This window comes from Equus quagga, chromosome 15, assembly GCF_021613505.1.
Source record: "Equus quagga isolate Etosha38 chromosome 15, UCLA_HA_Equagga_1.0, whole genome shotgun sequence".
Classification (NCBI taxonomy): Eukaryota; Metazoa; Chordata; class Mammalia; order Perissodactyla; family Equidae; genus Equus; species Equus quagga.
This window is the reverse complement of record NC_060281.1, coordinates 86,542,768-86,554,918: the sequence shown is the minus strand read 5'-3', so window position 1 is coordinate 86,554,918 and position 12,151 is coordinate 86,542,768. Positions and strand designations below refer to the sequence as shown.

The window sequence follows — 12,151 nt, the reverse complement described above, 5'->3', positions numbered from 1 at the left end:
GTGCCTTTTGAAACTAATCTATTAAAGTAAAAATTTTAAAGTCTGATATAACTCTATAAAACCCTTGCCCTCCCTACAAATACATTGCTATAAACATATTCTCTCTGCTTGAAAAAGTAATAGAATATTTAGATATAGAGATAGAGATATAACAAAGCCTATGATACATTTTTAAAAACTAGAATACAAATGAGAAAATATCAGGACTATAATTTCATATCAAATTATTCACCTATTTCACCCAAAGGACTAAATCTTTAGTGACACTGTGTGGCTATTTTGGTTACTGCATACAATTGATTTTAAGACTACACAGAAGAACTCTAATTTATATTAATTATTTAATTACTAGTTCATCCATTCAATCACTCAAAAACAGACATGGTTCCTGATCTTAGACCAGCAGGGGAGAAAACATTAAACAAAAAACCCACACAGATAGGTGTTAATTGTGTTAGCTGCTACAAAGAAGCAACACAGGGTGTTTGAGAATATTAAACAGAAGGACAATCTAGGCTGGGGGAGAGGGAGGTGTCAGAGAAAGCCTCCCTGAGGAAGCAAACTTTTAGGATAAAAAGGATAAATTGGAGTTAGCCAGGAAAAGTTTGTGGGGTAGGGAAAAGAATTTTCCAGGCAAAAGGGAACCATATGTACAAAGGCAAAAGGCACTTGGCATGTTCTAGAATCCTTGTGTGGCTTGAACAGGGTGACCAATAGTGAGAGTGATGCCTTGGAAAGGCAGATGGGAATGAGATTATCCAAGCCTTGCAGATTATGTGATGGATTCTGAACTTTATTTTAAAAGTCATGGAAGATTTTTAGGCAAAAGAATGACATTATTAGACTCACGTTTCTGAAAGAAATGTAGTGTGGACAGTGGATTGGAATGGTAGGGGATTGAGAATGGGAATAAGGATACAAGTTAGGAGGCTATATACAATATAGTCTCTTTTTTATAACTATCTAAAAATACATATACATGCTTATTTTAAAGAATTCAAGCAATATATAAAGTACGAGGAAAACTAAAAATCACCAAAAATTTCACAACTAGAAACAACCGTCATCTTCAACAGGAGAACATCTTTCAAGATCTCTAGATACTCAAACTGGACTTTTGCAAACTATTGTTAAAGCATTAAACATTTCCTACTAGCAATGACAGCACCCTAGGAAAAGTTACAAGATACTAACAACTGAAAAACAATATAAATACTGTTTACTTAAGAGCCCAAGTCACCCATCTAAGATGTTGTCTTTTAATCTCCAAAAACAGTAAATTTGATTGATTCAGTTATACAGGTAGTCATTTAAGTAAAAGAAATCCACCAAACTAGGTAGATGCTCTTTTTACATTACGCTGCTATTTCAGTATGTGTAATATTGCAATTATTTATTTAAGAAGTGACTCTATTAGACTTTGACCTCCTTGAGTAAAGGAACCACATGTTTCTCTCATTTTTATTTCATCCAGTACCTAGGCACAATATCTGGCACAGACTAAAGAGGCAAGAAAAAAAAGAAGGAAGGGAGGGAAAGAGAGTAGGAAGGAAGGAAGGAGGGAGGGAGAGAAGGGGCGGAGAGAGAGAGAGAGACAAAGAGTTAACAATTAGATAGTGCCTTTATGTGCCAAGCATTGTTTTAAACATTTTAGATCAGGGGTTCTCAAAATACAGTCTCTAGACTAGCAGTCTCAGCATTACCTGGAATTTGTCCGAAATGCAAATTCTTACTTACATCAGAAATTTTGGGTGGATCCTGGCAATGTGTGTTTTAACAAGTCCTCCAGGTGATTCTGATGTAAACTAACGTTTGAAAACCTCTGTTTTAGATTACTAACTCATCTAATTCTCAACCCTAAGAGGTAGGTTCTACTATTATCCCCATTTTGTATGTAAAGAAACTAAAGCACCAAGAAGTAGGTTACTTGCCCAAGGCCACACAGGTATTGAGTGGCAGAACTGGGATTCACTTCAGATTGCCTAATTTCAAAACTTGAGCTCTTAGCTATATTGTACTGCCCCTTAACGATGGACACTCAGGAAGTGTTGCCACATCAACAGATGAAGGAGAATGGAGGAGCACTGTACAGAATGCTGGTGATGACCTTCTTCCCCTCTCAAGCTGTTCAAAAGTCATTTTCTCCCAAGTATTTCCGTCATGCCCCTCACTGGATATAACGCCTCCTTTTCCACACTTCCATTGCATATGATCAGTTATCTTTCCTTTGGTATCCATCACTTTCTATTATAGTTATACTTGTGATAGAGGTGATGGTCAAAATATGATATTAAAAAATCAATATTTAACAGCCCAATATGGCACAGGTACTGACCAATCAGAAAGGATGCAAACTTAGCCCTGGACCTGGGTTCCTGGAAACTCCTCCTGGGACAGGCGTTAACCCTTTAATTGCTAAGATTGTGGAGCAGTATGGGGAGATGCCAAGACAAATACTGGTGGGGTGAGGAGGGGGGCATCATGGGGGTCACTTGAGGTCTCAGAGAAATAGCTATTTACCACCAGATACAGAGTATTTCAATATTTTAACAGCAAGTACAGTTGGGCCAGTATGTAGCAGCTGATCATCAGCCATGCAAATGAATATCATTTATCTTCTGCCATAGTCTATAAGCTCTTTGTGTGTACAATCCCATATCTGATTTATTTTTGTATCCCTCAATACCCCAAGTCAGTGTTGAATAAACCATAAATAATAACTGTTCAATGAAAAAGGAAATGTATGAGTGCAACTAAAAAGTCAATGTAAGGCTTACTCACCTCAAGATTTCTTAAAGGAATAGGAATTGAGGAATAAAATCACACAGATGGAGAAAAGTGGGAGAAGCAGTGGTAGAAAGTTCTTTTATATACATCTTGTCTCTTCAACTGGACTAATTTTTACACCCTTCATAGCTGTCTTCGGCAGCAAGAAAGATCTGATGTACTTAAAACTCAAGCTGCATTTTTTAAAAAATTCAAGCTACAATACTAGCTATTTTGAGGGAACAGGTTAAATACATGCACCAAACATTGTTAACAAAATAACTAACAGAATAAAAACCCATTATTCGAGTCCATTTTTTCCTTTCATATCTGCGAATTGAATTGCCACTATTTTGAACATTTTCAATGTGCTAAGTGCCAGATACTTGTCTCCCCTGTCCCACATCCTGTGGATCTCTTCCAGTGACTTCAGAGGAAATTCTGTGGTCAAAAAGATATGAGTACGTCAAAGAGAAAAATGAGGGTTTCATTTCTAATTGATGTAAACGAGACATCGATGCGACAGCAAAGACATAAAATAAAAAGAAATTGGTTCATAAATGCAAATGTAGGCACTGGTACACTGTTAACACATGAACTACAGGCTAAACTTTTTTTAAAGGGATAAAAGATGAATCTTTGATCCTGGAGTAAATTTGAAAACATTCTTACATATTTCTTTTCCAGAGCATCGAAACAACCTTGAATCCTGTCAAGAAATAAACATTCGATGTCAATTTGGACCAAATGCGAAGCCAAAAAAATTCCAAGTACAGAATTGACTTACGTTTTTTGCTTTGAAGTACATCAAATTGATAATCATTCACCTTTCTAATTTAATCATTTTTAAAACTCCCAGTATCTTTTAATATATTGATAGAACTTTCTAAGTAACAGGTAAGCAATTTTGAGGTAGGAAACCACATCTTATTTTTCTTTTTGGTTCCCACATCATTTAGGATACTGACCTGCATATAAGTAATCAATTTTTTTTTTTTTTGAGGAAGATTAGCCCTGAGCTAACATCTGCTGCCAATCCTCCTCTCTCTCTCTCTTTTTTTTGCTGAGGAAGATTGGCCCAGAGCTAACATCCATGCCCATCTTCCTCTACTTTATACGTGGGATGACTGCCACAGCTTGGCTTGACAAGCAGTGCGTAGCTCCGCACCCAGAATCCAAACTGGCAAATCCCGGGATGCTGAAGTGGAACGTGTGAACTTAACAGCTACACCGCTGGGCCAGCCCCAGGAGTAATCAAATTTTGACTGATGTTTTTCTTTCTTTATACAAATCCATTTTCTTCAAAAACAAAACTAAGTCAGTATCTTAAGATAATATTGAATAATCAATACAACTTTCTAAGAAATTGTAAAAAAAAAAAAAAAAAAAGGATGATGGAAAGAAACAGTTTTAAGGAAATGATTTACCAAATAAAGTCTTATGGGTAACTTTAGCCATGATAAAAGTAATATTGTTCAACTTCTGTGGAATTTCAATTACTTACCATTTGATAATATGCAGTGACCCAGGACATTTTTTATCTTCTCGGAGGATTTTTAAACTGAGGTCTACAAAAATAGAAACACAGTCCATTCTCATCTACCAAAAGACTGCTATACTAAAATTGTCCATGCTAAATAAGAGTATCTCCTTTAACCATTTTATTTATATAACTTACCTAGTTTTATAGCTTATAAAAACATTTTGACTCTCTAAATATTTACTTTAAAAATAAATCCTATGTTGATAAATGGCTTAGTTCTGATTTTGATTATAGTTTAGCAGTCGCCGTTTCTACAATATAGCACAACTGAGCTGGATGCAAAATCAATTTGTGTCACTTCTTTGCTCCTGTTGAATTCTAAGTAATTATAAAGTAGTACTGAGATCATCTTCGTTAACCAATTTAAACATACACCACAATCTCAAATCACTTCTGTGATATTTCTCTTCCTTTCAATAAAAAAAAAGGATGAAAATTTTTTCCATGAATAATTCTCAAATACTAATTCCATCGGTAATTCAACTACTCTACTATAGTCAGGAAAGAATAGGAAAATCTTATTAAAAGAGCTTTGGTTTAGATCAGTCTAAAATCAATCTCTGACTCATGTATGACTTTTGCATAAGTCACTTCACCTTTTCACATTGTTTTCCTATCCTAAAATTGACGTCACCTCTACCTCTACTGAGAGATATGAAAATTATTCCATGTTGGTATAACATTTAGAGATTACCAAAAAGAGTGACATAGGAGTATTCAGCATTTTTAAGATATATGCTACTTTAAGTACAAACATTGAGAGGGAGACATAACTTCAATCAAGACTGTTGCAAAAAATAAAGCTATAAAGACTGGTATTATCCTCCATGCCTAGGGTAGTGATTGGCACACAATAAGTTCTTAATTAATTACCTAAAACATGTCTTTTTCCAATTCTGTGTTCCAAACAAGAGGAGAAACTGTAATTATGTGCTACATATAAACATATTCACTATTACAGATTTATATCCTATAGACCAAAGAGGACGTAACACAAATGAGGTTGTCATGATTGTAAATACCATGCTTTTGTGTTTATAGCACACGCGCATTTCTCATTGACGCTCTTGTAGAGAATCAAATGTTGTTTAAGAAAATTAAATTGGAATGAGGGCAACGTATCATTAAATATGGATGTGAGAAATTTAAAGTAAAATTAGATTTTGCAAAATAACATCTTACAAGGAAACTGGTAGCTCTCTATACTTATTTTCCAAATGATAGTTCCCATTTTAGTGACAAATCAGCAAGATTTTCTAAATTATCACAATTCAGCTTTTTAAACAAATAATAAGATTTTGAAAAATTGAAGAGTTCTAGGTACATTTTTTTTTAATACGAGAGAAGGAAAGGAGCCAGAAACAGCTTCTAATATAAGGAAATGAGATCATAAGCTTAAGGATACAAGAAACAAAAGGAAGGAAAGTAGAAGACCTGGCAACTAAGAAAAGGAGAGAGATGGTTAGAATAATAACTGTCTAAATACCCATGCTAATCAACAAATGGGTTTGGCATGAGTAGGAATTTTTTCCAACATATTTATATGCATTAACAGGAAGAAGAGTTTTTCACCTGGCTCCATTAAACTTCCTCAATGCCAAAGTATACCTCAAAGAACAAATTTAATTAAGGCACAAAACAGTGCAAATCCACAGCAACCAAATAGATTTTGATCTGGCTGCTGCTTTTACAGGTATAGTTTAGAATTACTGGGCTTGTCCATACAGATTACTTTTCTCCTCAGTCTGTCATTTGGTATCTAGCCAGAAACTAACGGTTCCTATAAGTAAAACCACTAAACACAGTGAAATTAAAATGGAAAATGAATTAGCAAATGGATGTTGAAGAATGGGCTCATGACTTGGAATTAGCATACTCTGTGAGAAATTAAAGGTTTACTCCTGCCAAACAGAGAAAAGAGGTACAACAGCCAAAGAAACCATTTAGTTAAATTTTACCATCCAAGTGGCGTTCTCCATAAGAGCTCTCCGGAAACAGGCCCCTTAGATATGTTATACATGAGATAGAAGTAGCAAAAAGTTTCTTCACCATTATCAATGATTCATGCTCATTAGTGATTTGTGATGGGAAAACTGTTTCCTAGAATAAAACAAAGATGAAAAAGGTTAGTATTCTTTAATATATTCAACCTATCATGTCATTGCCACAGACACAGTGGAAAGATTTTTCAAGGCTTCAAACCTGATACCTTTATAGGTAATCAAAAGGAAACAGGGCTTTGAATATTGAATAGATCTCCACAGGCAAGGCAGAGCAGAAAGGCAGAGACAGTTACCCAAGTAACTCAAGACTATTAATATAGTTTATTTCACAATGATCCACGGGTTTGAGGCAAAATTGGAGTTTTACTATGATTATATAATCTCCTTCCCCTTCATATATCCCTCAAAGGCCACTGCAATCTGTCTTTTACCCCCTCCATTCTATACTATTCTATCCGAGGTCACCAAATACATCCTATCATTGACCTCTTCTGTCTTCATACTACACAACTTCTCTGCAGTGTTTGACACTTCTGCCCACATGCTCCCTCTTCTCTCTCAGCTGCCATAACACTGATTTTCTTTTGATTTTTCACCTATCCTCCCATATCTATCTCAATTTCTCTTATTTTTTTCAGTTTTTCTGCCCTTTAAATGTTGGCCCTTCCCCAGGACTCTGTCTTCAGTGTCTTCTCTTTTCATAGCTCTCTCTTCTTTGGTAACTTCATCTAGTCTCACTGCTTCAGCTAAAGCCTACACAGAGACTTCAAGTCCTTATTTCTCTTCTGAGTCCCATTTCTATATTTCTATTTTCTGAACATCTGCACCTAGACCACTTTGTAAACCCCTCAAACTCAGTTTACCTCTATCACCCCTGACTGAAATCTGACCCCAAGTTTCATTCTCAGACTAATGAATCAGCATCTACTCCAATCATCCAGGCTAGAAGTAGGTCAGCTTTGGCTTCTCTCTCTCCTTCATACCTCATATCCAATCACTAAATCCTATTAATTCTCTCTAAAAGAGTTCTCAAATCTGTTTTCTCCTTTCCCTTCTTAAGGCCACGACCTTCACTTAGGACATACTCACTCATCCCCTTTATTACTGTGGTAGCCCCTGATTTCCCCGCCAACAGTTCCTTTCGTTCAATCTGTCCTTCTTATTGCCATCATTACTAACTTTAAAGAATATGAATCTTCTCATGACACTCCAGTGTTCATACAGGATGGAATTCAAGTACCTTAGTATGGCATTGAGAACTGTCAATCTTACACTTTGCCTAGCTCTCCTGCCTCATCTCCCACTCCCTCCTCTCTGCTGCCACTCCCTTATCCTCTCCTCTGCACACTACTCTCTAGCCATGTGGAACTACTGTTCATCTACTATTCTACCACCACGTATTTCCACACTTTTGTGCTTTGCTTAAGCTAGAGTTCTGCAGAATACTAAAATTCTGCATGATGTCCGATAGTGTTCTATAAAAAGTATCAGTGCTAACAACAGTTTCCTTCTAAAGTTTATATGTGTGTATGTATGACATACTACAGGATTTATACGGTTGTTCTTAAATGACTGGATATTCGGCCTTAAGAAATGGTGTGCCATACTAGGAATGTCATAAAAGAGTGACAGATGCATGAATTTTATGTCAGTATGTAAGAAGTGTCTACCAACTGTCATCCTGTGTATAGAATATATTTGCTGATAGTTTGGTTTTTATCTTTAGTTATCACTTCAACATATGTTGTCCTATTATTCAATGTTTATTGTGTACATGTATTAACATAAAAATAAAAATTTGATCATTTTTATCACAGTCTATAAAACTGCTTTTTACTGTCTTCAATCCAAGCACAAAATATATCTCATGAACTCCAGCTGGTGTTGTGTCAATACATCATAATTTTAAAATATTTCCCAAGTACTGATGGATTAGACTACATTAAACTTAAGAATTTCTGTTCATTAATACACTATTAAGAGCAAAGAGGCAACTTAAGAGTGGAGAAGATATTCTCAGTACATGTCTAGCAAAGGACTCATATCCAATGTATAAAGAACTCTTAAAATTCATTAAGAAATAGATAGACAACCGAAAATAAAAATGGGCAAAAGACTTAAACAGATACTTCACAAAAGAAGGTATCCAAATGGCCAACAAACAAATGAAAAAGTGCTCAAACTTCATCAAGGAAATGCACAATAAAATCACTATGAGATAGGAGGCTGGCCTGGTGGCATAGTGGTTAAGTTCACGCACTCTGCTTGGGCTGTCAGGGGTTTGCAGGTTCAGATCCTGACTGCAGACCTAGCACCACTCGTCAACCTACCCTGTGGTGGCATCCCACATAAAATGGAAGCCGATTGGAACAGAAGTTAGCTCAATGACAATGTTCCTCAAGCAGAAAGAGGAAGATTGGCAACAGATGTTAGCTCAGGGCCAATCTTCCTCACACACACACGCACACAAATCACTATGAGATAATACTATGCACCCACCAAAATGACTTAAAATTTTAAAAAATCAGAAAATACCAAATGTTGACAAGGATGTGGATCAATTAAAACTTTTAAACATTGGTTGTAGGAGTGTAAATGGGTACAACCTCTTTGGAAAATTGTTTAGTGGTATCTACTAACACTAAACATACACGTATCCTATGACCCATATTCCACTCGTAGGTATACACCCAACAGATTTGCATACAAATGCTCCCCAAAATACACGTATTAGAAAGCTCATAACAAGATTATTCATAATATCCCCAAACAGAAAACTACCCAAATGTCCATCAACAAGAGAATAGATAAACAAATTGTGGTATATTCCCACAATGGAATATTATATAGTGATGAGAATGAATGACCCGCAACTATACTTAACAATATAAATGACTCTCACACATAATGCTGAGCAAAAGAAACCAGATACAGGAAACTAGACTTTTTGGTGGTAAACATGATGTAGTCTATATAAAAGTCAAAATACAATAATGTACACCTGAAATTTATCTAATGTTATAAACCAAAGTTACCTCAATAATAAAAGAAACCAGATACAAATGAGTACAACTGTATGACTTCACTTATACAAAGTACAAATCCAGGTGAAACATCTATTCTGTTAAAAGTCAGGGTCGTAAGTCTCTGCTTACCTTATTTATTCAAATTCAGGGATCTTTTTACTATACTATACAGTTTCAACTGTTGAAGTTTTAATAATTCTGTTACTTAGAGGCAGGTACTATCCACAAATATGTCTTTACACAAAAAAAGCTTTTCTATATCTATAGATCTGGCTCTAGAATGTCTTTTTGGACACTCTGGGTATGATTTTGCCATATTAACTTGCCTCTTCTGTGGTACACTATATGGTGGCCATGAATTATCAGTTCATCTTTTTTTTTCAAACTTTATAATATGCAGTTGTTAAAAAGGTATATAATAACATTACTACTCTTGCAGGTATGATGTGCTGGTGTGTATGTGGTATACATGTGTGTATGTGTAAAATTTTATAGAAAATTGCTTTTTGTACCTCATAGCTCCTGAGAAATTAAGGTTCTTTTGGGTAATTGGGTAATAGCTGGCATGGCACGCATATATAGTAACTTATTGAAAACATGCCAAAACTTAGAGGCAATACTTGAGTTATAACCATTTGTAAAATTAAATAACCTGAAAGTATAAAGACATTTACTTTAAATATAGAATCTAAAAGGTCATTTGTGGTAATGAAGATCAACGGTTGGAAAAGGCCTCTAGAATTCTGTTACTTCTCTATACTCCAGGGATTTTCTTCTCAGCTCAGCTGGTCTAACACCTTAAGAGTTACCACTGGTGTTTTTATAAATGTCTAATATCTGAAAATATTATGGCTTGATAACAGAAAATACTATTATAAATTATTTTAATAAGATAGTGTGTTTATGATATTTGATGTTTGACAGCTTAGCTGTTGAATTGCATGAACTTAGGCAAGTTACTTTACTTCTCTGAGCTTCAGTTTCCCCCTTATTGCAAGGTTATACTGAAATAATAACATAAAGCTCTTGGCACAGTGCCCAGCACATGGTAAGTGCTGAATAAATGTTAGCTTCTATAGTTATTATTATTGTTGTTTTAAGTACTAAATAGCAAAATCATACAGTCACTCAAAATTTACTGGGAGAAGTAGCTCATGCAGTCTAAACTACAAAGATCTGTTTATATCAAAAGGTCAATTTGTTAATTTACAGTGAGAAAAATAACTGCCAAGCTGTTTGCAATTCATATACCCAGCTCAGCAATTTCCCCTCAGGAAGGAAGCACACTTAGGAAATCAAATGAGATCAGGAGTCTGCTTGGTGAGTACACTGAATTCGAGCCAGAAAGATGACTGTTTCTCTATGCCCTAATTCTCCTTCAACTTCAATCTTCCTACTTCTACTACAGCTTAATATTCCTAAAACAATTATTTTACTCACTCTCCTGATCAAACCTGCTGACTTACCATTGATTGCAGAATAAAGCATAAATTCCTTAGCCTAGCTTTTAAGATCCACATTAATTTCTCTCCAAAGTTCCCATTTAATTTTATTTCCTACTTCTGTCCAACATGACATTCCACTCCAGTAAGGATGGGTTCTTCATTATTCTCTGAAACAGGCCATGCTCACTTATTATTCTGAACCAAGGCATATGCTAGGTTTTCCTCATGAAATTCTCTTCTCTCTCCTCTATGCAAATCCTTTTCATTATTCAAGGTCCACCTTAAATCCCATCTCCTTCATGAGGAAAATACAAACCACTCCAGTATACACAAAATCTCTAAATTCCTACAATTTGTATTGCCTTACTCTTTTTCACATATATATAATGCATATACTGCTTTGCATATTGACTTAACTCCTATAAATCTTATTTTGCTAACTCGATTATAAAATTCTGGAAGATGAAAATCCATTTTTTAAAAAATTCTCTCAGAGAATAACACAGTATTACACATACGTTATATAACATTGTGTTCTCAATGAATAGATGAATGATTCATTAATAAAGTCATAGGACAAGATAAATTTGCCCAGGTGAACGCAGCCCTGGAATGCTCCCCCAGAGTCCCAGTATCCAAGTTTCTCCAGGACTCTCACTTTCAGTTCTTATAATTACATTATGGTGTGCAGCAGAAGTTTCCTAATTGCTTCAGGAAGTGAATGGCTAACAAAGATCCAATCTCTTTAAACATCTTTTTTCTTTCTGATTTCTTTTACTGCAGAAAATCTAAATATATAAACATGAAACAAGCACCCAGTAAGTTACTTTGTAGGAATCTATTCTAATTTTCTGAACATCCTCAGTCCATTAGTCAGTTAAAATGCAGACATAATCTGACAGAATATTATGCACCAATTAACTGATAAAACTGCTGTTTAAAAAAAATACAAAGATTAAAGTAGTGATTCTGAAATAGCTCACTAGATAGTCATCGATTTTCTTTTAATTCTTAATAAATACCTTAGATGCCTTGTGAATTCTGATGGAGTGAGAGAGCTGAGCTGTGGCCATTATCGGAATGTATCAGGATTCTTTCAACAAATCTAACCTGTTTAAAAAAAAAATTAGAGACGTTGCCTAATATAATCCTTATTGTGAATTTTCCAAAGAACTATATAATTAGCATTTGACTGTACTCTTTGGAAAATTAGTTTAATAAATATTTTTATCTCCACTACCAATTTTCTATAAATTTGGCATAAAGTCTCTGTATTAGTTTTTCCAACCACTCAATGAAAATTTAAGTTAATTTACTTGTTGCCAAATTTGGAGGAGAAAAATAGATTGCAAATCACATAAAGACTCA

The 12,151-nt window shown here is 35.0% G+C and overlaps 1 protein-coding gene across 10 annotated transcripts in view; it reads right to left on the bottom strand.

The window, feature by feature from the left end:
• HORMAD2 (HORMA domain containing 2) overlaps positions 1-12,151 on the bottom strand; it is a 76,083-nt gene that overhangs the window by 56,105 nt on the left and 7,827 nt on the right. For 8 of the 10 annotated variants that reach the window (XR_006885255.1, XR_006885259.1, XR_006885256.1 and 5 more), the window contains 4 exons: positions 11,806-11,893; positions 6,268-6,409; positions 4,271-4,334; positions 3,439-3,475 (listed from right to left, as the gene is read on the bottom strand). Coding sequence is in view for 5 of the 10 variants with exons in the window: in XM_046639353.1 (XP_046495309.1) it covers positions 3,439-3,475; positions 4,271-4,334; positions 6,268-6,409; positions 11,806-11,856 (294 nt within the window). In the remaining 5 variants the exon portion in view is untranslated. The remainder of the gene's footprint in view (positions 1-3,438; positions 3,476-4,270; positions 4,335-6,267; positions 6,410-11,805; positions 11,894-12,151) is intronic. The other 2 variants (XM_046639356.1, XM_046639357.1) reach the window with 1 other exon arrangement.